We start from the raw sequence: 27,315 nt of genomic DNA on the forward strand, positions 1-27,315 counted from the left end.
AGTGGGGGTTGGTGGAAAGAGGGAAGGTGAATTTAATCTCTTCCTTGGTGCCCTTTTCCTGAGCAGCGAAGTGTGATGATTGCTACAGAGCAAATGTAATAAATGTCTCAATATCTTGGCTAAGAGCAGGACTCTAATTACAAGCCATATGGCCTCTTCAGCTCAGTGGCTGTGAATTTATTTGGGTTTTATCCAGGTGAGTAACAAGAACCGTTAAACAATCAATAGATTTTTCTATCATGGAATAGCACATGTTTAGATCCAAGGTCAACACTATAAAATCTCCATAGGTATCTTATTCCCTTTCCTTCCAAAAATAGGGAAATTGTGATTGCACCAAAAAAATATTTAGGGTTTAACTGGGAGTTTTCAGTCCATTGCCTTCAGTTTGGGGGAAAAAAACCAACACTGAATTTAGCTGTTGTATTCTCGGATTGTTTTGCCAGGGTGTTTAGAGATAACTGGTTCTCACTTATGCTCTTGCTTCTGCATGTTGTTTCTCTCTCTCTCTCTCTCTCTCTCTCTCTCACACACACACACACACACACACACACACAGTCCCAGGAAACAGGGTATCTGAAGATGGTCTACAAAATTCTCTCGGCTAGCAGTAGTATTCTGATTTCATTGTGGTCTTCAGCTAACAGAGGAGTATATAGGGTCTAAATGAGATTGTTTTAAGTATACCACTCAAAAATTCACAAAGTGGAACTTCAAATTTGGAACGTTTGAAAGGAAGGGAAATCACCTGGTATTTATTACCTTTATCTTTCAGGTTTCAAATTTTCCAAGATGAAAACAAAAGGGGATGATGGACTCCCCTCCTCAGATACTTTCTCTCTTCTATTTGATCCTGATTGATTCATAAGAATAATAGAATTTCCCTGTGTTCCTAGGATCCCAATGGGAGTATATTTTTATTTTAAGTAAGAGATGGATATCAGTTTACAAACTCTATAGCTTCCTGTGAATATTGAAGATACCACTGGACTTTCCCCCTTTCTTAAGAGTAGAAGCTGGATTATACCTTGTCACATAGTTGAAAGAGACACAATAACTAAAGTTAATCTTTCCTCTCTCCTACCAAATCCCACCCTGTACCACTACTTTCAAACAGGAACTGGCACCATTTACAGCATCAAAAGGTATCGTAGGCATTAGCCAGTGTCAAGGAGTAGGTATGCTTGTAATATGCACATAATAAAAAATATCCAAGAAAAATTGTAGGCTTTAGATCTAAAACTAGAATATTAAACCGTCTCAAGCCAGGTGAAAAACATCTCTAATGTTTTTTAAGAATTCAGTTGGCTAAAAAAGAGTTTGATATTTTAAATTGGGATTTTCGTAAATTAAAAAATATCTACAGTGTTCTATAATGTGTCCTTAAAAGAGAAGTTTGAGGTGTCTAGACACTGAATTCAAATCTGAAATATATTCCTCCAGTTAGCTTCTTTCTTCTTTGTTAGTCTAATTAGGCAAAAGGAGGCAATAAAGTATTAAGGAACTATAACTTTTAATCTGGAGAGAAGATAATCTCAATTAGTTTTATTATACTTTTTATCTTGGCATTTCTGAGAGTTACATTCAGTACAATATAAGATTTTCTAACCATACTTCTTTGAAAATTAATAAATATGAAACATAAATTTTCAAATTTGTAATCTTCATTACTGACCAAATCTCTAAGCACAGGATAATCTGTAGCATAGCATTTAAATTGATAATTTATATAAAACCCTTGTTCCACCTACTTCTCCTCACCCCACCTTATCATCTCAATTAGCTTCAGTCTTCCCTAAAAGTAGGGTATTATGCTCCACAGGTATTTTGTTCAGGTCCTTGCCAGTGAGTATCAAGCTTGAAATACGGATTTTAGTCCATTCAGAGAAATGTTTTATCAGACCTGGCTACATAATTAGCAAAACCCAGTGTAAAATGAAAAATGTGTTATACCTGATTCAAAAGCTAAGAATTTGAAGTGAAGCACCTGGGTGGCTTAGTTGGTTAAGCATTCAACCTGCCCTCAGGTCATGATCTCACAGTTCATGGGTTCAAGCCCTGTGTCGGGCTCTGTACGGCTCAGAGCCTGGAGCCTGCTTCAGATCATGTCTCCCTCTCACTTCTCCCCTCCCCCTGCTCATGCTCATGCTCATGCTCTGTCTCTCTCTCTGTCTTTGTCTCTCTCAGAAATGAATAAATGTTTAAAAACATTTTTTTAAAGCTAAGAATTTGAAGCTGGTGGCAGCAGAGTATAAACCAAGTGTTGGAATTCTAGCCAGTGGAATAAAGCAAGAAAAATAAATAAAAGACATACAGATTGGAATGGAAGAAATAAGACTATTTCTTCCAGATGACATAATTGGCATCATAGAGAATCCTAAGAGTTCACACACAACAATACAAATTAATAAGTGAGCTTAACAGGAACACAGGATACAAGGTCAATACACAAAAATAATTGTAAATACTTGTGATGAACAATTGGAAATTTAAATTAAAAACCAGTGCCCATTACAATAGCTCAACCCAAAATGAAATATGTAGGTATCCATTTAACAAAACATATTCCATCTCTGTATCCTGAAAGCTACAGAACACTCATTATAAATAAAATGAGACCTAAATAAGTAGAGACACATCCCATGTTGCTGGACTGGAAGATTCAACATAGTAAAGACCTCAATTTTTCCCAAACCAATATATCAATTTAATGCAATTTTAATTTTAAAAATTGGTATTTTCTGTGGATTTAGACAACTTGATACTAAAATTCATACAGAAGGGCAAAGATATTAGAGTCACCAGAACAATATTAGAGTCACCAGAACAATTAAAAAAAAATAAAGTTGGAGGAATCACACTAGCTGATTTTAAGACTTTAAAGTTGCAGAAAGCAAGATGGTGTGTTATTGGTGAAAGGGTAGATACACAGATCAATGGAACAGAATAGAGTCTATAAATAGACACATATAAGTATGGTCACTTGATTTTTGACAAAGGGATAAAGATAATTCAATGGAGAAAGGATAATCTTTTCAACAAATAGTGTTGGAACAATTAAACTCCATTTGCCAAAAAATCCCCACAAAACAAAGTTGACCTAAGTCTATAGTTATATAAATAAAAATGAACTTAAAATGAGTCATAGATCTAAATGTTGGACATAAAACTATAACACTTTTAGAAAACATTGGAAGGGCGCCTGGGTGGCTCCATCAGTTGAGCGTCTGACTCTTGATTTCGGCTCAGGTCCTGATCTCACAGGCTGGTGGTGTCAAGCCCTGCGTTGGGCCCCCCACTGATAGTGTGGGACCTGGGGAACCTGCTTGGGATTCTCTCTCTCTCTCCCTCTCTTCCTGCTCCTTCCCTGAGTGTGCACGCTCCCTCTTTCTCTCTCAAAATAAATAAACTTTTAAAAAGAGTGAAGAAAACCTTGCAGAAAAATCTTTATGACATAAGGTTAGGGTAAAAGTTCTTAGACATGATGTTAAAAGCATAATTCACTTAAAAATTTGATTTTTTGTCAAAAATTTTGCTGTGCAAAGAGGCAGCAAAAACTATGTAGACATGATAACAGTTTTGTAACATAAAACCCATAAATATTACAAAAATTTTCTAAATGTTGTTATCCTTGGAGAGCTGGTGCCAGAAGGTCGGTGTAAAATTGCTTTTGACTCTATAATCCTTCTGTGGTTGTTGAATTTTTATGAGCGTCTCTCACTTTCATACAAAGTCCCAAACCTTCCCATCATTGGCAGCTTTCAAATGAGGTTAGTCAGAGTCTGCTGGAAAAGTTGTGAGAAGGTAAGGGGTGACTACTCAGATTTCCTCCAACCCTAAAATCCTAGGATTTTATGATGAGATTCAATAGAAGATAATGATTCCCTCAGTGAGGAAAGGTTTGCCGTATTTCATTTAATTTCAAAATCATTGAAAAAAATCTTAAAGTGCTAATATCTCACCAGTGCCTTCTAATGAACTCAAATGCTGCCTATCATTTGTCGTGAGTAGCTTGATATCTGCATGATTGGTAGCCCCTTTGAAGTATATATATACATATATATATATNCCTGAAGTATATTTTTTTAAACAACTTTAAGTGAGTCCCCTTCTTTTGCAGAACAGAAGATACCACATTACATTTATTGGGTCATAGTCCAGAAAGCATAGTCTTCTCGTGGAATCTGCTCTTTCATCTTTACAGCTTTAACTTAACATTAATTTTATCTGTAAACTACATTAAGTTTCTGGATTAGTGGAGTAAAAATCTGAAACCTAGCTGCAAAGAAGGCATAAAGTTTTGTAATGAAATGCTAGACTGAAGAGCAGTGGTAAATTTACTGCATGGTTAATGAATCTTCAGAGACCTCTATCTGTGCAAATCTTTCTAAGGGCCTTTGGGGCCCTAGCAGGATGCTTATATTTTGTAGATTTGCAAAAGTAATATAATTTCATGGTAATTAGCAAAAACACTGTCTCTTTTCACTTTGACTTTCCCTCCGTCATACTTTTCTTCTTGATGGGTGGCAAGAGAGGGTCTATGGATGTTCTGGGGGCTTCGGTTAAGGGGAAATAGAGGGAGGTGGTAAGTTTCATTTGGGGTTAAAGGGATATATATTTGTAGTTTTCAGCAAATCTGTGTATAGTTAATTATTGCTATCCATACTGGCATAGGAATGGCTTGAGGAATACCCCATAGCTCCCTACGCCAGTTCACTTGCTGAGGGGACATAAAGCTCCATGCCAGAGGTGATGTCACACTATACGAATGTGCCTGGGGGGGCTCTTCTACTGGAAGCATCAGGTGATGTAGGGACAACAAAGTTGGAAATGTGCAGACTTAAAAAGTGGCCTGTGAAAATTCTTCCAAATCTTACATCTTATATATGAAATGACTAGATAATATTCCCAAATTTAAAGCAATCCCTAAAAATTTAGACATTATTGTTAATGAATTATAAAACCAAAAGAAATTTTTTCTACTTTACCAATGAGAGAAAACAAATTTTGATCAAACATGCTAGAGGAAAAAAATTGTTTTTCTACTCTTCCTACAGAAAATGACATCCCAAAATTATTAAGTGAAGAGGCAGTCAAAGAATAATGAATGCATCCAGAAAACGGTAGGGGAAAAGTACTATAGAGGTGTGCCAGACAGTTAAACTATCACTATTTTTCTAGATTTTCTTATATATGATATTTTCAGTTTTTAAGCTTTGCAAGTTGTTGTGATTTCCTTTCTCATTCCAAATATTCACTTTCAGATCTAACTTTTTGTTTCTAATTTTGTACTTTTTTTCTTAAAGAGGACTGCCCAAATTGTGTGTCAGACCCTATAAAACCTGGGTAAACTCTGCATAGAGCTTTTAAATATTTAGGCATAGAATAAAGCTTGTCTTTTGCTTAAGGATTCTTGGTAACACAGTCAGACTTAGTCTAGAATATGACCTCTGCTATGGGGTTGATAGCTCTGGGGTGTCAGAAGTGAGGACAGTGAGAGGCACACAGATTTATCACCAGTCACCCTGCAGGAAGGAAACCTGGGTGGAATTTGGCACTGAGTGTAAATTTCTGTTCCAGAAAAGAAATCTTCTAAAAGGAGGTCTGCTGAAATGACCTGGTGGGGTTTTATCTAATTTAAAACAGGAAAGGACTTTGAGGCTTTTCAGAGAAGCGTGCAACAGTGGATTTGGCATATCTATGTTCAATTTACCTAGTTTTGGCTTCTGCTATACAAGAAAAGTTAAGATAAGGTTGACACAGTGGATGATGATTACAATACTTTCCTATCTCACTGCCCCTTCCTATCCTCTGTCCGTGATGGAGTACTGTACTGTACTGATGGATGTTATGGGCGATCCTATAGCCAGCAGAGCCAGCTAATGTGATCTAATAACAGTTCATCTCCCTTACAAAGGCAGAAGGGATCATCATTCCTAAGCAAGTTATGTAAGGTCACTGGCCCTTCCATGGAGAAGAGTTTATACAACACACACACATTTCTGTTTACCCCATTTTTAAGTAGTACTGCTTGTTTGCTCTTTTTGGTACGTATGTCCTCAATAAAAGATTAATTGTCCTTTTATATCCCAAATAAGGCAAAAGACAGTTGTAATTATATTTCACCATGGGCCCACAACTTGTCTCCAAGGACAATAACAAAAAATTGTTACAGTAACCCACCTATTTGCCAGACTGGCCACCCCTGGTCCCCATAGGAAGGGGTCATAGGTTGCAGGAAAATCCCTGTCTCCTCTGACTCCCAATCCTGGAATGGTCTGGACTAAGTACAATTCATATAATTGAAGACTCAATCCTTCAAGCTGGACTCAAGATGGATAATAACACTGTTGCTTAGAATCACATTTGATAGGGAATAAAAGGAATGTGGAGGCCTTTAAATAGTCTCAGCTGCTTGATGTCACTGAACTTTTGTTTAATTGTGATCAAAAGAATCAAAGTATGGTACAGTCCGGAGAAGTGTACCATTCCTAATTTCAGCAATTCTGACAACAGTGGGCTACTGCCTGGAAATTACCAAGTAATTCTTTTTTTCGACTGTCCAGGGTTCTTTGTGATTCAGTGATGAAGTCTGTAATACAGAATAATGACGCATTCCACAGGAGAAAAATGGTAGTAGGGTTATGGCTGCAAGGCAGACAGGGCCATGGCAGGTTGGACTTCAACTTGTTTACCAGAGGCGTTTCCCAGAGCATCTGAAGTCTTCCTGGTTTTGTGAGTTTTGTGAGTTTTCTCTTTCTTTATATTTTTTCTTTATCATTTCTGGGTAGAATAAACTTGAAGAATCAAGTAATATTTCATGGTCATGTATACACAAAGATAAACATGTGCCCCATTCACATAGGACAATATTCTTGATGCTAGTTGAGGCTGCCTCTGAATGTGTGGATTTGGAAGGAAGCTACATTTTGAGGGAAAAAAGATCACCCTTCCCCATTCTACCCAAAACTCACTATCAAGTGATTTGAAAGAAGAAGAGGCCAGAGTTGTTGGTGTTCATTTTCTTCTATTTGAATAGAGATCCTAACGTTAACAGGCTTGGTTCTCATATCTCAGGTATTCCCACCCAAACCCCCTCAACGCTCTTGTAGCAACATCATGAATTGTACTGGTTTTGCTTTGTGATCAGCATATTTTATCATTTATTTCTAATGGTGTCAGGTTCTGCTTTTCTCTGTGGCCAGGAAAGGTAACTGCCCCTTCATCCTCTCCAAAAGAGGTACCAAAGCTGACAATCTGTGGGATTCCCCTCATTGGGTTTTTGGATCTCTCTCACTTTAGTGATAACCATCACCAGGGACCTTGTGCTTGGTCAGGTCTGTGAAGGGACACACACTAGCTCTGCTCTCATCTTACTCCACCTTTTTCCATGTCGGTCTTGATCTGCTCCTCAAGATCCTCCGGGGACACATAAAAGTCCTCTTCTGGTGCCGATGATTTGGGCCGGCAGTGTCCACAGCAGCAGTTGCAACAGCAGCATAGGCAGCAGCAAAAATAACAGCCAGTCAAGAGTCCAATGATGACGAACAGGGTCTAGGGGAAACAGAGAGAAAGTGAAATAGGGGTGAGGGACGGTGGGGTGCGGGAGAACACCAGAACGTAAGTGTGCATCCGTGTATCTCCAGAGACCTGAAGATACTGCAGTTCATCCTGAGGACCACGTATTCACCCTCATCCTCATTCCATGCAAGAACTAGCTTTTTAGTTGCCTTGGAAACAAATTCCTTGTAAATTTTGCCTAACAACTTCACAGGAAGTGACTTGTAGCCACAGTAATGAAGAGTGATGTTTTCTTCTTTATTCATGAGCTGGGGTGGTCATTATTAACAGTAGAGCAAACAAAACCACACACGGACAATCTCTACAGGTCAAGTGACCTAACCAAGTGGATTGAATCATTTTCACCAAAGAAGATCTATTAATAGCTCTCCCTCCCACCTCCTCATTTCTCTTAGTCACTAGGTCTTGCCAGAACCTTTTCAGGATCTCTTGCACCCTCTCCCTTGTCTCTCTCATGATTGGCAAGGACTTTAGAAAGATCTCCTTTTCTCTGCCTTTAACATGTCAGTAGCCTCCTAACTGGCCTCCTTGCCTCCACTCTTGCCTCCACCTCTACTCTGCACATTGTCGTTGGAACTTACTGAAATGCGTGTTCTCTTGAACCTACGCAGCAGCTGTCCCGCCTCTCAGGAAAGGCTGGAGCCCCTGATTAATGCTCATCTGGCTTCAAAACCTTCCCCTGAGTTAGCACAGCCCCATGCCTGCCATGACTTCCTTGGCTTTGCTCTCCCTGTGGATTCGTCTGCCCAGAGGGCCCCTTCCCATTCCTCAGCCATCTAACAAATGTCAACTCTGGGTTTAAAATTCTTCTCAAAGCTCCCCTCTCTGACGTCTTTCCTGATCCCCCTCACTCTAACACAATTATGTAACGGAGGACCGTGGGGAGAAGAAGGGGGAAATAGTGGGGGAGAGGGAGGGAGCAAACCATGAGAGACTCTTGAAGCTGAGAACACACTGAGGGCTGATGGGAGTGGGGGAGAGGGGAAGGGGGGGATGGGCATGGAGGAGGGCACTTGTGGGGATGAGCACTGGGTGTTGTATGGAAACCAACTTGACAGTAAACTATTAAAAAATAAATTAATAAAACAATTACTCTCTCCTTTGTGCCCCAGCTGTACTCGATAGAAATTTCTCCCAGGTTTAGTTGCTGTTGTTGACACCTTAGGACGTTTATCAGTTTACAAGTCTGTCTCACATTAGACTGTGAGATTTGAAGGCTATAACTATATGGTAGTCATCTTTTAATCCCTCCTGCCTGAGGATTTAGTACCTGGCATGTGGGAGACAATAAAATACCTACTGAATTAATGAATGTATAAAGTAATTAATAGACAGTTTGTTTTAGTGAACAGTCAGAACCAGGATTTCCCCACAAGCATATGAAAGATTTGCTTAGTAAGTCTGCCATAGCTAAAGGTGAAAAGAAACTCTCCCAACACCCCATTTAAGTTAAAATAAGCCAATTTTTCAATTCATCAAAATAATGATTGTAAAAAAATGTTATTTGAAATAGGAAGTGTTTTGAATCAGAATATACATTTTCTCTAAAAATAGCAAAGAGCATAAAGATCACCTTGTGTGTATGCAGTTCCCCAGTAACTTAAGGTAGAAATCCTTGACGTTGATGAAACTCCCCTGGCTCATTCCCGCTTCCTAGCCCCGACAGCATCTCTGTGACTCCGGCCCCCGGGGTGTAGTGGAGCTACATTGACATGGGGTGAGGGATCCTATAATCTTTTAGCTGTGGGTATTCTACATTTTCATAGACTTAAGAAAACTACTCTGAGAACAAAACTGCAACACCGCCCTCCTCACCAGCTGCCTCCAGAACCTTTCTGTGCGGTGTTCCTGAGCTATTGCCCAAACAGCTCCTCCTTTCTTTACCTACTTTTGTCCCCTTTTGTCTTTACCATGCAGCTCCCATATTTACTCTTCGCTGAACATTTCCTTTAATTCATATACTGATTTGTTCTTTAATTAATCCAACTAGATTGGTTGCCTGCTACACAAATAACCTTGACTTATATACTCAGTACTTAGCACACTACTGAGCATAAGTAGGAGTCCATTACTTTTTTTAATGGGAAGATTTATTTTTTTTAATGTTGATTTTTCAGAGAGAGAGTGTGGGCAGGGGAGGGGCAGAGAGGGGATCCAAAGCAGGGTCTACGCTGACAGCATAAAGTCCAAAGTCATAAATCATGAGATCGTGAGCTGAGCTGAAGTTGGACACTTAACCGACTGAGCCACCCAGGTGCCCCAGGAGTCCAATATTTTTGAAATACTACTTTCAGTGGTACAATAAATCATTCATTTACTGCATACTTAATACATGATCACTATGTGCCAGCCCACTCTAACGGGCATGGTGCAATTAGGCTTTTGACATAAGCAGAAGAAAGTAGATATTTTGTGTGTGGCCTTATTTTTAAAGAGCCACATCACGAATTATTTCATATATCTCTAATACTGCTGGACAACATCTGTTTTTCTATATGAATTTTGATCAATTTTGTCAACTTCCTCAAGAAGGAAACCTATTTGTTTTTATGCAGGACAGCCCTATATGCAACCAGGTGCTAGTGTGTAAATTATCTAGAATGCCAGAGATACCTTCCCATGGAGAGAATGTCACACCTGGAGATTAGGTTCCCAGGCAAGCCCCCAAAGCCTACATTTTATATGAATATTCAGTCTATCATAAATATATTGTCCCATTCCAAGGTCCAAATCCACTCAGCGGGAAATTGTCTCTCTCTCTCAGGTCTTCAGCAATAGAGAAAGGGGATCTCAAGTGGGATCCCAGTTATCTCTAGGAAAAGACATTTTGGAGACTGTAGAAGACAAGTGTCACTTTAGGTTGTAGACTCTCCATGCTTATTTGCAAAAATATATTCTCTCTCTACCTGCATAATAAAACTTCACTTTAGCAAGGTTTATTTTAGTGGAAGAAAATAGCAATCAGAATCCTACTGACCATGCAACCTCTCTTTTTGGAGATCTGCAGTTTTTAAAATTATCAATTATCTCTTATTATCTCTTATCTCTTCTATTATTTCACAAAATCTATGAATTGTCCAAAAATATTCTGATGGATCATATGTATGCTTCTATGTAAATATGCTTTTATCAAAGGATAAGGATATTAAAACTCATAAACAAATGTATAACCATCACTAAACATATGCTATTTCTAGGAAACCACCCAACGTTTACTGTTAAAAGTAAATTCTGATTGTACTAAGTCCTTAAAAATGTTGCCTTCTTGACCAGATATCCTTTCTTCCCTTTTCCCTCTATGTCTCTCCCACACCCTGTTCAGCACTACTTAATTCTCACCCCCTCTCCCCCACTCTCCCCCCCATTTCCTTCTCCACTACTTCAAGTCAGGCTTCACGTGAGCCTGTGGCATCATTACCACACATCCTCCAAATACTGTGTTTGCTCATGTAGCCTATGCTATAGACAGTAAGGTACATGGCTAAATTTGTCCTATAATAACTTACCAAGCAGTTGTCACACTAACAAATTATTTCTGCTGTTGAGCAATGAGTCAGTTCTTAATTAGTCATGGGGTGAGGGGGGCCAGTCAGAATTAACCTGAAGCCTCAGATTCACTTATAATTAATGTCTAGAGCTATTTTAATTTGTGCTGTTTTATAGTTGTTTAATGAGCTAAAGCAAAAGATGATCCTCAAATAATAGCTTCGGATTAAAGCAGTCTCTCTTTTTATTTACAATATTTAATAATATAGTAAGCTTAGATTTTCTCTGAGACGGAGTCTAAAAGAGTGAATAGTATCATGGTTTTTCTAGGAAATTGTTTTTGAACAAAAAATTGATTTACCTTTGCCCACCAGCTTGACAGCATGAAGTAGGTATTAACATTTTCATCTCCAAATTGCTCAGCCACATAGAGTCCTAGTGATCCATATTTGTCATATATGTTTCTCTTTGACATGTCGGTAAGTATTGTGTGGGCGTTGTTGATTTCTTTAAACTTTTCAGCAGCAGCTGGATCATCTGGATTCTTGTCTGGATGATGTTTCAGGGCCAGTTTTCTTTTAAAATAAAAAAAAGTGAGGAAACCTATTATTTGACAAGAATTGCAATGACATTTTAGGAGGGGCACTGTTCTTTTGTACATCATTTTTACATGCAATTACTGTGAAATGGTAAGTTTCACAAAATGTTGATGTAACTAAGCAAGTTTCCATTAGATGTTGTCTCCTGTTTCTGTGTGCGGCCCAGTAGTGTGGTTTCTTTCCTCACATCCTCAAAGGGATTCGCAATCGCTGCGTGGTTTTTGAGTCTGAGCCATTTTGCTGGTGGCAGATACGTGAAGTTTATTTCCACCTTGCAGCTGATCGGTGGCCCACCTCATATACAGGGGCCTTTAAGAGTTTGAGCAAGAGGAGAAGTTTACACCAAAATTCCATTTAGAACTGGAACAAGTTTCTGGAATCAACAAAACTTCACACCACATATTCTATAAGTCAAATTAAAAATTGTCCAAGAAAGTCTGATTCATACTCCCTTGAATAAAACTACGACCTTTTTCACAAGTTTTCCACAAATCCTTCCTCACTCCCTTTCGTTTTTGTGAACAGATACTATGACTTCCCTTGTTTTCAAATGTATATTTGACTCCTTTTCCTTTTCTTAAAGGTTTATTTATTTATTTAGAGAGAGAAAGAGAGCGAGTGAGCAGTGGAGGGGCAGAGCGAGAGGGAGACAGAGGATCCAGAGCAGGTTCTGTGTGTCAGAACCCCATGTCAACATGGGGCTAGGCTGCATGAGCCATGAGGTCATGACCTGAACTGAAATGAGGAGTCACATGCTTAACCAACTGAGCCATCCAGGCACCTCTATTTAACTTCTTTTAAAATAGGTCTTTCCACTTCAAATAATCTGTGGAAATTTAGTCTCTTCTCTGTGGATCATGAATCAGCTCCTGAAGAGTATATGTATGTGTTGTGTTGCAGTGATGTGTGTGTGTGAGTGAGAGAGAGAGAGAGAGAGAGATTGACATTTGAGGGTAATTTATTCTTCAGTTATACGCAAGTATTTAAAAACCTGTAACTGTAACATGAATGTGAGAACTGAACTACGATAGTCAGGGTCTGGCTGGTAGCCATTTCCTTCACTTCCCTTTGCAGACAAATTTAAATAATGATTAAAGCTGTGTTCAAAATTGAGTCTGTAGTAATTTTTCAACTACAAACTCAACAAATTTTTATGACTCTGTACTGGAAATTTTATATGATTTGTTCTCTGTACTGTGCCCATCATAGCTATATGGATGAATATACTTTAAGCTTTTATTTTGGTTTAGATTAAACTGCTACATTTTAATGCAGTAGTAAAAGGCTATAGTAGAGCAGAAAAGTAAAGTCTACTTCATAAGTCAGTCTACACAATAAGCTGGGAAAAAATCACACCTATTTTAGGAATTACAATATTGCTGGTTAGGAAGTAGGTGATTAAGCAGCTCAGCATCAGTACCAAAATACCTAAAAAGTATGGTGTAAAAGCCACTCTGAACTCAGAATAAACAAAGGGAATAAAACAATGATAGCTCATTTTAAATTTCTTTAAAACATTTTCATGCTTTTTGAGAGATGTTTGGGGTATCTAGGTTTCCTAATGTGCAGAATTCATAATGAAATCTTATGCTAATAGCATAAAATGTCAATGTTGTCATTTAAAAGATCTTCTATAATGTTTACTATATGCCAGCACTATTGTAAGCATGATATAAGTATTCATTAAAATATTTATCACAACTCTATGAAATAGGTATTATAACGATCCCATTTTACAGGTGAGGAAATTTAGCCACCAGAAAGTTAAGTAACTGCCCAGTATCACACAGCGAATAATTAGAGCCAGGCTTTGAACACAGGGAATTTGAGCACAGACCTTGAGCACATGCTCTTAACCACCACTAGGCTGCCTTTTTTATATTTTTAATTTTAAAAAGGCACACGATGTTAGTAGGCCATTGTAAGGACTTTGGCTTTTGGTCTTCTAAGGTGACGTGGGAAGCCATTGGGGTTTTTTGAGAAAAAAGAGTGGTATGATTTGACTTGAGTTTTAGAAGGATTACTGACTCTTGGAGAGGACAAAAACCAAAGCAGGGAGACTCTTTAAGGAAAAGTTCATGGTGGTTCTGATCAGTATGGTGGTGGAGGATATAATGAGAAGTGGTTGGATTCTGGATGTAATTTGAGGGCTAGCTGATAACTTGGATGTGGGATACAAAAGAGAGAAATGAGAGATGGCACCAGAGTTTTGGCCTGAGCACATAGAAGTTTGTAGTTACTATGTAATGAGTTGGCAAGTTTTTTTTCTTTTTTCTTTTCTTTTTCTTTTTTTCTTTGTTTTTTTTGGGGGGGGCAGTAGGGAACGGTTTGTTAGGATTTAGAGTTTGTATCTTAGATACCTTCGAGATGCCTATTAGATTTCTAAGTGGAGATGGTGGTAAGAGAGAAGATGTATGAGCCTGGAGTTTAGGAAGGAATTACTGTGGGACGTGTATGTTTGGGATTTCTCAGCAAGTGCACGATATTTAGAGCTGTGGAAGTGGAAAAGAGAAGTGATTGGGTCCAAGAGAAGTCTAAAAACTGGGCTTTGAGACAAAGAGCAAGCAAAGGAGATGAAGAAAGAAAGGTCAATGAGGCAGAAGGAAAAGTCTGGAGAATATGGGGTCTTGGGACCTAAGTGAATAAAATATTTCAAGGAGGAGAGTGGCCATTTGTGTCCAATGCTATTAACAGGTCCTAAGAACTAATCACTAAGTTTAGTGATACAGAAATCTTTGGTGACCTTGACACACACACACACACACACACACACTCAACACTCACACACATACACACACACATACACACACACAACACTCACACACATACACATAGACAATGGTATATGTTTATATAAGGGAAAATAAAGCAGAAAAATAAGTAGAAAAGAAAGAGGAAAATGAAAGGTTATGATCACAATTAACAATGCTTATAGCTGCACATTGGGATTATAGGTGATTCTTTATTTTGTTTTTGCTTGTTACAAAAAATATACACCTTGCTCGTGTAGTTTCCTTCCATAAGCATTTTTAAAGTCCAGTTATAAACGTTGTTCTCTTTTAATAGCTGAAAGTTTAGAGTTTGTTCTCTTAAATGACCCACTGGCAAATTAGAAGGGGTAAAAAAAAAAAGGGAACAAAGAAGACCTCTAGCTTCAGTCATCAAACAACCTCAAGTGGATTCTTTAAACACATTAATTTTAATGGCACGATATCCCTGGGAGTCTCACACTGTGCTCTGGAATACAATTGCCGCATTTTCCCTGCAAGTTCCAGAAATCATGTTCAGGCCAATCAAATACAAGAGGTATTATTTCTGCCTTGAGGAAAGAAACCCCTGCAAAGTGCCTCTTTGCATTTCCTTCTTCTTAGGTTTCAGTTGCAGACTGATAATACACTGCCCAAGACTTAGCCAGAGAAGCCTAGCTTCCTGTCATATTTTAAGCTGTTCGGATCTTTGTCAGCTCACAAGGGCAGATGCACCCAGCCATTTATCACACTCCTCTGACAATAGCATTGGCAAATTCAGAGGGCTGGAGCGTCTCCATTTGTAACAAATCCAATTCCTGATCGTCAGCAGCATTTTGACTCCTTGGCAGATATTCTTGGCTCTGAGGAATCCTTGGGAAATATGGCCAGCAGAGGCAGCTGCCAAAATTACACCACTGCTCAGGAAGTGATTGGTCAATGACCCACACTTGGGAATTGCCTATAGAGCAAGGAAGCATGTATGGAATTTAGGGTGAAAGGAAGTACTTGGAGTACATTTAAATATAAAATTCACCTAATTCATTTTAAAGCTCTTTCTTATAATTTCTCATTTTCAACTTAAAAAGTGACAATTCTCAACCAGAACTTGTGCTTTTTATTCTAAATCTCTCTATACTCTTGGTCACCTAATTAATTTGGTATGGCTATAACTAATTTGATAAATAGCATCAGTTCTTCTCATTTCCACATCAAAATCCAATGACAACTGTAAACTGAAATGCATAGTGAATTCAGTGAGTGACAGAGAACATAAACGTGGGGTTTATGGCTGTAATTACTTAAGGCCCTATTGAGACAGTGGCATACTTCTAAGAATTATAGTGTTCTGCCCAGTTCTCTTTCTCTTAACCTCTAACCCTCAGATCAGATCTACCTACTATTCTTTACCAGTCTCTGCATCATCTAAGACCTGATTCTGACCACGTTGCCCCAGCTCTAGGCCAGCTCTGTCTCCACGGGGTTGAAATGTTAGAGGAGACCTTGTTTGGGGAGGGTGGCAACTAAAATTTAGAGAACTAAGGCTGTGTCTATAAGCTACCTTTCCCTACTCAACACATTTTCAGCTGCTTTCTCTAATTGCCTACTGTTTTTCCTATTTCAAAATTTCTCCCCTTCTGGGAACTTGTTGTTAGTTTATGGAATCTTCTGATGAACAGAAATTCTTAATTTTAATTTAGTTGAATTGATCAGTTTTAGTCTGTATTCAGAAAGATATCTCCCTAAAATTCTACAACTCTAAGATATAGATTTGCTTGCTTCTCACATGGAAGTCAAGAATTGACTGGGAGTTAATTTTTTAATGTGATGGAAAGTAGGTGTCCAGTCTCGTTTATAAAATGTAGTTACCCAACTGTCTTAGCACCATTTATTTTAAAAAATAAAATCCTTTCCCTGTATTTCTAGGTTGTCTGTTCAGCTCCATTGGTCTGTTTGGCTATTTCTGGGCCAATAATAGTTTGAAATATGGTACTTTAAAGTGTGTCTTAGTATCTCAAAGAGCAAGTTCTTCTGTAGTGTTTTATGTGGCTCTTCTGCAGCCTCTGCATGCCACATAAATTTTACAATTAGCCTGTCAATTTACACACATATACACACACAATATTGGGATTTTTGTTGTACTTGCATTAACTGTTCAGACTAATTTAAAGATTGACCTTTGTACACTATGTCCACTTATTTAGACCTTTAAATGATTCTCAAAGTTTTATAATTTTACCATTTAGGTCTTGCATATATTTTATTAGATTTATTTCTGGGAACTTATATTTTGTGTGTTTGATTTTGACATTTCAAAAATTTTTCTTAATTCATTGCAGATATAAGAGATTTTTATATATTGATGTTCATAAGCTTATTTATTAATTTTAATAAATTACAGATTATTTTGCATTTTCTACGTACAGTCATATAATCTATAAAAATTATTGTTTCTTTCCTTTCCAGTCCTTGTATCGTTTACATTTTCTACTTATTATTTTGGCTAAGAACTCGGGTATAATGTCAGATAAAAGTAGTTATAGCAGGGGTGCCTGAGTGGCTCAGTTGGTTAAGCATTCAACTTCAGCTCAGCTCATGATCTCACAGCTCGTGGGTTAAGCTCCACATTGGGCTCTGTGCTGACAGCTCAGAGCCTGGAGCCTGTTTCAGATTCTGTGACTCCCTCTCTCTCTGTTTCTCCCCTGCTTGCACCCCCCCCTCTTAAAAATAAACATTAAAATAAATAAATAAAAAATAGAAGTTAGTTATAGCAGCTGTACTTCTCTTTTACTAATTTGCTAACAGTGAATGGATATTGGATTTTATCAAATGCTTTTTCTGCATCTGTCGAGAAGACACATTTTTTCTCTTTCAATCTTTTAATGTGATTGATTGATTTTCTAACGTTAAATGAAGTTTATGTTCTTAGATAAACTCAACTTGGTCATTTTGTATTATTGTTTATTTATTGCTGAACTCAGTTTTCTAATACGTGCATCTAATTCTATAAATTTCCTTCTAAGTACATCTAATTCTATAAATATCCTTCTAAGTATTGCTTCAACTGCATTCCCCAAATTTTAATTTGTAACAATTCAGTTCTAGATATTTTCTAATTTTAATTGTGGTTTATTTTTCCCATGAGTTAGTTTAAATTGTGTCTCCCAATTTTCAAACATATGGGAATTTTCTTGTTATCTTTTTGATGTTGCTCTCTAGCGTGATTGTTCTGCAGTGAGAAAACGTATTTTATTTGATTTAAATCCTTTAAAATCTGAGGGTTGCTTTATGTCTCATTATTTGTTCAATTTTTATAGATGTCTCTTGTGTACTTTAAAGAATATATATTCCATATATGTTGAGTGCTTTGCTCTTGTGTAAGAGCATTAGATTTTATTCACAATTTTTTTGTTCAAATCTTCTCTATTCCTAACTATTTTACTGATCTGTCAAACAGGGTGTATTTCCATTATGGCTTCAGGTCTGCTTATTTCTACTTATAGTTGTCACTTTTGGCTGTATGTCATTTAGGCCATGGTTTTTGAAGTGTACAAATTGACAAGTAGTATACCTTCCTGGTGAATTGAACTTTTATCATTTGAAATATGCCTCTTTATCTAGAGTCATCTTTTTGTCATTACTTTGATATGAGTAAAACACCAACTTTCTTTGAGTGGGCATCTACTTATATTTTTCTCTACTTCTATTTTCACACTCTCTGTATTCTTCTATATTAGAGTTTTGAATATATAATTGAATATATATATCATTGTTTTTGTCCCATCTAAAAATATTTTTTCCTCCTTTTTGCCATCTTTTGGATTGATTCTTTATAGTTTTTTTTACTTTTTTCCCCACTGTTGCTTTTGGAAATTAAACATTTGTAAAATTCTTCTTGGGATCTCCCTAGAGATTACAAAATCCTTATCAAAGTCCATTATCAAGATACTTTTGTCTTCCTCCAAGACAATATAAAAGTCTTAGAACATGAACACTGTTACTTTCCTCCTAACTTAAGTGTTGTTGGAAGTATGTATTTTAATTCTCTAAGTCTCTTAATCCCTTGAGAATTGCTACTTGATACAATTATTTAATAATCTTTTTCACAATTAGTGTTTGTGTTAACTTACTCCTATATTTTCCAATTATGTTGTCATTGATTATATCTTACATCTCTGACCATCCATCTGGAATTATTTTCCTTCTGCATATGAATACCCTTTAGTATATCTGTTAGTACAGATATGCTGATAATTAATTCTTTTTTTTTTAAATGTTTTATTTATTTTTGAGATACAGACAGCATGAGCAGGGGAGGGTCAGAGAGAGAGGGAGACACAGAATCTGAAACAGGCTCCAGGCTCTGAGCTATTCCTTAGCAGAGAGACCGATGCGGGGCTTGAACCCATGAACTGTGAGATCATGACCTGAGCTGAAGTCGGACGCTTAACCGACTGAGCCACCCAGGTGCCCCGCTGATAATTAATTCTTAATGATTTTTGTTTAACTTAAAAATGTATTTATTTCACTTTCATTTTTGAAAGGTATTTTCCTTGGATATAGAATTGTAGGTTATCACTTATTTTCTTTTTCACACTAAAGATCTCAGTCCACTGTCTTCTGGATTCCATTATTTTTGTTGAAAAATCTGTTGTAAGTCTAGTTGTTGTTCTTTGAAGATAGTTTGTGGGTTTTTTTGTGGTTGCCATCAAGGTTTTGCATCATTTTTCAGCAGTTTTACTATGATGTGCTTTGATATAGATTTCTTTCTATTCTGCTTGGCTTTTATTGGGCTTCTGGTATAAATGGATTGATATTGTTCATGAACCTGGAAAATTCACATACATTGTTTTCAAATAAGTTTCCTCTTAATTTTCTTTCTACTCTCCTTTTCAGACTCCAGTTGCGTTTATCTAAGACTTTCTTAATGGATCTTCTATGTATTTTATCTTCTTGCATTGTTTCCTATCGTCTTGTAATTCTTTTTTTTTTTTTAAGTTTTAAAATGTTTTATTTATTTCTGAGTGAGAGAGAGACAGCATGAACAGAGGAGGATCAGAGACAGAGACACACACACAGAATCTGAAGCAGGCTCCAGGCTCTGAGCGGTCAGCATAGAGCCCAACGCGAGGCTTGAACCCACAAACCGTGAGATCATGACCTGAGCCAAAGTTGGACGCTCAACCAACTGAGCCACCCAGGCGCCCCTTCTTTTGTGATTCTTTCTTGCTATTTTCTTCTGGCCTATCTTCCAGTCAGCTCTCTAACCTGTTAAACACTGCCTTTGAGTTCTTGACCTTGGTTGCTGTATTTTTTAGCTGTAAAATTTATGTTTTCATTTAAAAAACCTTCGGGGCGCCTGGGTGGCTTAGTCGGTTAAGCGTCCGACTTTCGCTTAGGTCATGATCTCGCAGTTCGTGGGTTCCAGCCCCGTGTCGGGCTCTGTGCTGACTACCAGCTCAGAGCCTGGAGCCTGTTTCAGAGTCTGTGACTCCCTCTCTCTCTGACCCTCCCCTGTTCACGCTGTCTCTCTCTCTCCTAGAAATAAATAAAACATTTAAAAAAATGTGAAGTGCCCCTTTTCATAATTTCCAGTTTTCTGTGAAAATCCTCAATTTTGTATTTTATTTCTTGATCATAGATAGTTATTTTTAAATCTGTATTGGATAATTCTACTACCTGAGGGTGTATGTGGTTTTGTATCTATTGTTTATTTCTGCTGATTTTTGTTTGTATTGTCTTGACTTCTGTGCTTATCACTGTGTGCCAAATATTATATTTTTAAAACTTTAAAAGAGTATTATATATAGGAAAGTTGTGAAAGAGTAAATCCTAAGACTTATGATTATGAGAAGAAGGTTTTTCTCTTCTTTTATATCTATATGAGATGATGGACGTCATTTCACAATGTATGCAAATCAGACCATCATGTTATACACCTTAAACTTATATAGTGATATATGTCAATTAGTTCCCAATAAAACTGGAAAAATTTTTAAAGAAATAATTGGACTACTAAGAAAATGTTGTCTTACACTAGAGAGCACTTTTATTTCCTATTTTCAGATGTCTAGTGGCACTTACAAAACTGAGATCATCTTAATCTAATAGGGATTGAGATTTTTTTTTTCAGTCACCTAGATGGCTCCAAGTTCAGTTATAATCCATACAAGACTGGTGTTTTCCATGATCTATTTCTGGGTAACAGGCTACAGTGAAATTTAATAGCTTAAAACAATAAAAAAATTATTAATTTACCTACAGTGTTATCACTAGGCAGAAGTTGGTGGGGCCAAGTCCTGTTTGCTTTGGCTAGGACTACTCAGTTAGACCTGAAAGACTGGCTTCCAAGATGTCCTCAGTGACGCGGCTGGCACTAGCTGTGGGTGAGAGCTCAGCTAGGGCTGTTGGCTGGGAACGCTGTTCTTCATGGGGCTTCTCCACATGGCTAGGTGAGGAGCCCCAGAGTATGATAATCTCAGGACAGCCGTATTTCTTAAGAGGTAGGTAACTTAAACCATATTGCAAAAGCAGGGGCTTTAGGCTGTTTTAGGATTTAGGTACACCGTCACTTCTGCTCCCATACAGTCTATTGGTTAAATTAGGTCAGAGCTAGCCGAGATTCAAGATTATTATACAAGGATATGAATACCAAGAAATATGGTTTATAGAGGAGCACAAAAGTAATAGTGAATCACAGATGATTTACTTCCATATTGTCCTTCCTCCTGGGGTGCAGCACCTCAGAGTATAAGTAGAATTGCAAGACTCCCATTCTTATTGGCTAGGGTCCCAGATTTTTGTCCTTTCTCTGTAGAGTCCTGCTCAGCCTCTCAGCTTCTCTTCTTCCTTATCATTACCTAGTCAGCAGTAATTCTTTAATCTAAAGTGCTTTTCAGATGTATATATAAAAATATAATTTTTATCCAGTTTTTCTGGTTTCTTTCAGTGGAAGGGAAAACTAACCCAAATTACCTATCGATGATAACCAGAAACTCCTGGCTATCTTTTATGTCTCCGTTCTCCTCTTTCAAGTATAGCTAACCCTTTGAACAATGCAAGGGTTGGGATGCCAACCTCCCACCCAGTAAAAAAATCCATATAGAACCTTTGACTTCCCCAAAACTTAACTGCTAATAGCCTACTGTTGACCAGAAGGCTTACTGATAGTCAATTAACTTATATACTATATTCTTACAATAAAGTAAGTGAGAGAGAGAAAACATTAGTAAAATCATAAGGAAAAGAAAATACACTTACAGTACTGTACTGTATTTACCTTAAAAAAAATCCACATAAAAGTGGACCAGCACAGTTCAAACCAATGTTGTTCAAGGGTCAGCTATATATGTTAATTCTACCAAAGGCTTTATACCACTGTTATGTAAACAACCCACTGTTAGTTCTTTACTGCAAGTTGAGACCCATTAGCTCAAAAGCCCACCAATGCAAAACTCAAATTTATACACATTTAATTATTTTTAAAATAGCACAAAGAAGCAGATTATCTGCCATTTGGAGCCTACCTACTCCACATACCTGCAAGACCTCGCTCCACATGTGCTTAAGAGCCTTGTGGTCCTAAGAATCCGACCCGCTACGGCCCTCTGGAGCTGTCTGGCTCAGAGACGTCCCGCTGTGCTCCTGAGTGCCATCACCTAGACGTGTAAGCCCCCTTGCCAACACCCCACCTTCCCTCCTCCCCTTGCGTGGGTGGCTTCCTCGCCAGAGCCTCTGGATAGTTTCATGCTGCAAGCATCTTTCCCTCTCAAGCAATAAAGCCTCACCCAATAAAGCTCGTTGTGGGTTACTGCCTCTTATGGTTGTATCTTTTCCCTTGGTCAGCCTCCAAATCCCGTGAACCCCTTACAACCACCTCATGCATTTGTACCCGGTACATTTTCCCTCCCCACAAGAAACTTAATGCGATCTGATGCTGAAAGAAAGCGGGAACAAGAATGTTATTGGGGCTTAAGGAAGAGGAGCCACTAGGTGAGGATTAGTACTGAGACCTGCAAAAGGGACAGAATTGCAAATTCGGGGCACCATTTGGCTTCAAATTGCAAATAATGATGCCAGTACTACCCCTGCCATGTTAATTATTTCCGAAACACCTGCTGCCATAGTATATGATTCAAGCATTTTGACCACCAACGCACCCAGGGCCCTCTGAAGGCCACATTACACAGTCCTGTGGTTTCACATTTGCAGATGGAATATCAGAACAGCTCACCCCAGCAGTCGTCATGGTGTTCCCTCGTTCTGTGTGACCCTCAGTCACATTCATGACTCAAGGCAGATGGCATGAGATAACAATAGGAACCGTAAATGATGATCTGTTTTAGAGAATTGACCTCTTCGCCCCATCACATAAAACCTGATGGAGAGTCAAGTGCTGACCTCTAGTGGCAGTCAACACGTTGATATCACTTTATGACAAATAATCTTCCCAAGTTTTTACTACACTGTGTAATAACTTGATTTTATGAGGCATTATGCTTGAGTATTTTTTAATATGAGAGTTAAAAATACTTAAACTTTTGAAAAGTTTAAACGCCAATTGATAAATCTTTGCTTTAGATCCTTTTCTGGCCATAATTCTTAGGCTAATTTTTAGAGCCAGCTCTTTACCCTCCCTAATAAGGTAGAATAGACTAGAATATTTGTACACACACAGTAGAAAAACTGTGTCCAATATTGGAAGTTTATCTACACCAGTCATAAGAGTACTGCCTTAAGGAATGAGGACCTGATATCCTGAAACCACTAGGTCACTACAAGCCTTCCAACCTCCAGCAAGCCACTAAGATCTCTCTGTGTTACTTTTTTAAAATAGTTTTTCTTGCCAGCCTATAGTTTGCGCAGAATCTGAGAGCTGCATACAACTTAAGATCTCTGTATTTGTCTCCAACAAAAGTTTTTGGGTCTCTAACCTTATTATGTTTCTTGGGGAAATGTTTGCATTCTTGGTTTGTTTGTTTGTTTGTTTCAGCCAGCAATCTTTACCGAACTCTGATCATCAAGGGAGAGACCTGGGATGTCGAAGGAACAGCAATACAAACTTTGTCTCCTAGTTTCGACAGCAGTTCCCACCACTTGTTCTAGTGAAAACCCTTAGCAGGCACTTGCTCTCTGTAGACCCTCCTCCCGCTCTCTGATGGCTCAAGTGCCAGGGATAGTGAAGCGTGTCCAGGCTACAAGCAGTTCCTGGTAATTTCCAGGGGTGGCCTAGGCTGGTAGCTCTTGTAGGGTCCCCCGTCTCTTTATCTTCTAGGCTTCTCAATGCAAAATATATAGCCTAACTCCCAGGTACCTCTTTGTGTTAAGTGCTCACTTTCTTGTTCTCACCTAAACCCACTTTCCCCCAAAACCCCAGGACTTTGACACTTACCAGGACCTGTTCTTCCAGACTGTCAGTCTCACTGACCTAATTTCCTTAACTCTACAGTCTGACCCTTGTGGTCCCGCACTTGAGTGCTACTCAAACCAAAGTATTCAGTTCCTTAAATGTTCGATTTCCTGGGGCGCCTGGGTGGCTTAGTCGGTTAAGCGTCCGACTTTCGCTCAGGTCATGATCTCGCGGTTCGTGGGTTCGAGCCCCGCGTCGGGCTCTGTGCTGACTGCCAGCTCAGAGCCTGGAGCCTGCTTCAGTCTGTGACTCCCTCTCTCTTGGACCCTCCCCTGCTCACGCTGTCTCTCTCTCTCCCCCCTAGAAATAAATAAAACATTTTAAAAAATGCAAAAACAAAACAAACAAACAAAAAAACTCCAAAAAACCAAAGTGACCTGTGCAGCAAAAGCAAGCAAGTAGTCAAACAAGTAAAGGTAAGTCAGACAAAGTACTGGGAAGCCAGCAGCAGGAACTTGAGAGTAGAGTGGACATGTCAGAGACAGGGTTTTATTCATTCTTCATAAACCAAAGGAGGGCCACTTCTCATAAAAAGAATGAGGAACAGAGTAGACAATCTGACTGTGTTGCTACAGTCATCTGTGTTGATAATTTCTCCTGTGCTCACCAGTTAGATCAGTAGTTTTCAACATCTGATGCTCAGAGTCATCTGTGAATGAGATGTTGTTTTTAAAAACTCATGTGTCATGGCTCTACTATTAGAGGTTCTAATTTTGTAGATCTGGGACATCTGCATGCTTGCAAAAGCTCCGCACTTGATTTGGCCGTGCATCAAAGTCTGGTTTTGAAGTTTTGCTGTTACTCTACTTGACACGTGATTCTTTGTCTTTCTCCTTCCTTCCTTCCTTCCTTCCTCTCTCTCTTTCTACTTTCCTTCCTCCTTCCCTCCCTTCCCTTTCTTTTCTTACTTTCTTTCCCTCCCTGCAACCCTCCCTCCCTTCCTTTCTTTTTTTCTTCCTTCCTTAATTGTGGTAAAAAAAATTACAACATACAGTTACTATTTTGATCATTTTTAAGTGTACATATCAGTACCATTAGCTGTATTTCTGTTGTTGTGTAACAGACCTCCTGAACTTCTTTATTTTGCAAAGCTGACTCCGTATCTGTTGAACAACTTCCCATTTCCCCCTCCCCTCAACCCCTGGAAGCCACAATTCTAACTTTGTTTCTATGACTTTGACTATTTAAATAGAACTTTGTTTTTGTTGTTTTGTTCTGTTTTCTGCATTTTTAAAAAATACGCTTCTGAATTGCCAGCTTCAAAGCTATTTAATTTCTCTTTCTACTACTTTGTATTAGTGTAACACTGTGGTTTTGATTTGCATTTTCCCAGTGATTAGTGATGAGCATCTTTTCCTATACCTGCTGGCCATCTGTAGATCTTTGGAAAATTGTCTAACCAGAGCCTCTGCCCATTTTTAAAATTAGATTGTTTGTTTGCTATTGAGTTTTATGTTTTCTTTTTACACTTTGGATATTGATCCTTTAGTGGATCTATGATTTGCAAATATTTTCTTTCCTTGGGTAAGTTGACATTTTATTTTGCTGATGGCTTCCTTTGCCACACAAAATTGTTTCAGTTTCACGTCGTCGCACTTGTTCAGTTTTGCTCTAGTTGCTTTTGCTTTTGTTGACAAATCCAGAATCACCAAGATCCACGTCGAGGAGTTTACTACCTGAGTTTTCTGCTAGGAGTTTTAGGGTTTCAGGTCTTACATTCAGTCTTTAATCAATTTTGAGGTAATTTTTGTTCATGGTGTAAGATAGTGGTCGAATTTCATTCTTTTACATGTAGCTTTCTAGTTTTCTCAGCACTATTTATTGAAGAGACTATTACTTCCTCATTGTATATTCTTGCTTCTTTTGTCATTAGTTAATTGGCCATATGTACCTGGATTTATTTCTCAGCTCTCTATTGTGTTCCATGAATCTGTGTCTGTTTTTATGCCAATACTGCCCTATTTTAATTATTACTGGCTTTGTAAATATAGCTTGAAATCAGAAAGCATGATACTTTCAGCTTTGTTCTTCTTTCTCAAAATTGCTCTGACTAGTATTTATCTTTTGTGCTTCCAAACAAATTTGAGGATTTTTTGTTCTATTTGTGTGAAAAATGCTATTGGAATTTTCATAGGTATTGCATTGAATCTGTAGATTGCCTTGGGTAGTATGAACATTTTAACAGTATTAAATCTTCCAAGCTATGAGCATGGAATATCTTTCTTTTTTTCTTTACAAACTTTTATTTAAATTCTAGTTAGTTAACACACAGTGCAATATTGGTTTCAGGAGTAGAGTTCAGTAACTCATCACTTACATTCAGTACTCAGTGCTCATCATAACAGGTGTCCTCCTTGATACCCTTCACCCACCTAGCTTATCCCCCACCCACCTCCCTCCGTCAACCCTCAGTTTGTTCTCTGTCTTTAAGAGTCTCTTATGCTTTGTTTCTCTCTCTTTTTTCTTTTTACCATATATTCATATTTTGTGTTTCTTAAATTTTACAAATGAATGAAATCAGATGGTATTTGTCTTTCTCTGCTTGACAGCAAGAGAAAGATTTTTCACTTAGCAAAATACACTCTAGCTCCATCCACATCATTGCAAATGACAAGATTTCCTACTTCTTGATGGCAGAGTAATATTCCATTGTATATATACATCACATCTTCTTTATTCATTCATAAGTCAGTGGACATTGGAACTCTCTCCATAGTTTGGAAGAAGAAGAAAATCTTGTCATTTGCAACAACTTCCATGCTGTTGGTGTTTTCAGATAACAGGTTTTTGGTTTTGTGGATTTTCTTGTCCTGTTCTCTATTTCATTTATTTCCACTCTAATATTCACTATTCTTTTTTCCCTCCTGCTTCTGGTCTACTTTGTGATTCTTCTTCTCGTTTCTTAAAATGGAAGTTTAGATTATTTGAGATCTTTCTCCCTCTTTAATATGAGCATTTGCCATTCTCAATTCCCTTCTGAGAATTGCTTCCACTGCCTCCCATATGTTTTGGTATGAAGTGTTTTTTCTTTCATTGATCCCATAGCATTTCCAATTTCCCCTGTGGTTTCTTCTTTGACCCATTTGTTACTGAGGAGTGTATTGTTTAATTTCTACATGCTTGTGAATTTTGCAAATTTCTTTCTGTTACTGACTTCAAATTTTATTCCATTGTGACAAGATAACATACTTTGTTTGATTTAAAAGTTTCTGAATTTATTGGTACTTGTTTTGTGGCCTAACATATTGTTAAACTTGGAAAATATCCCATATGTACTTGTGTTATTGGGTAGAGTGTTCTATAGATGTCCAGTCATTCTAGTTGGTTTATAGTATTGTACAAGTCTCCTGTTTCCTTACTGATTTTCTGCCCAGTTGTTCTGTCCGCTATTGAAAGTGAGGTATTGAAGTCCCCAGTTACAATTATTGAACTGTCTCTCCCTTCAGTTCCATTAGGTTTTTCTGCATTCATTTGGGGACTCTGTTGTTAGATA

The 27,315-nt window shown here is 38.0% G+C and overlaps 1 protein-coding gene across 3 annotated transcripts in view; it reads right to left on the minus strand.

Annotated features, from left to right (window-relative positions):
* DNAJC5B (DnaJ heat shock protein family (Hsp40) member C5 beta) overlaps positions 1–27,315 on the minus strand; it is an 87,702-nt gene that overhangs the window by 17,880 nt on the left and 42,507 nt on the right. For all 3 annotated transcript variants that reach the window (XR_013332040.1, XR_013332041.1, XM_077751837.1), the window contains 2 exons: positions 11,429–11,642; positions 7,383–7,554 (listed from right to left, as the gene is read on the minus strand). Coding sequence is in view for 1 of the 3 variants with exons in the window: in XM_077751837.1 (XP_077607963.1) it covers positions 7,383–7,554; positions 11,429–11,642 (386 nt within the window). In the remaining 2 variants the exon portion in view is untranslated. The remainder of the gene's footprint in view (positions 1–7,382; positions 7,555–11,428; positions 11,643–27,315) is intronic.

The sequence above is a fragment of the Crocuta crocuta genome, unplaced genomic scaffold, assembly GCF_008692635.1.
Source record: "Crocuta crocuta isolate KB4526 unplaced genomic scaffold, BGI_CrCroc_1.0 scaffold20, whole genome shotgun sequence".
Classification (NCBI taxonomy): Eukaryota; Metazoa; Chordata; class Mammalia; order Carnivora; family Hyaenidae; genus Crocuta; species Crocuta crocuta.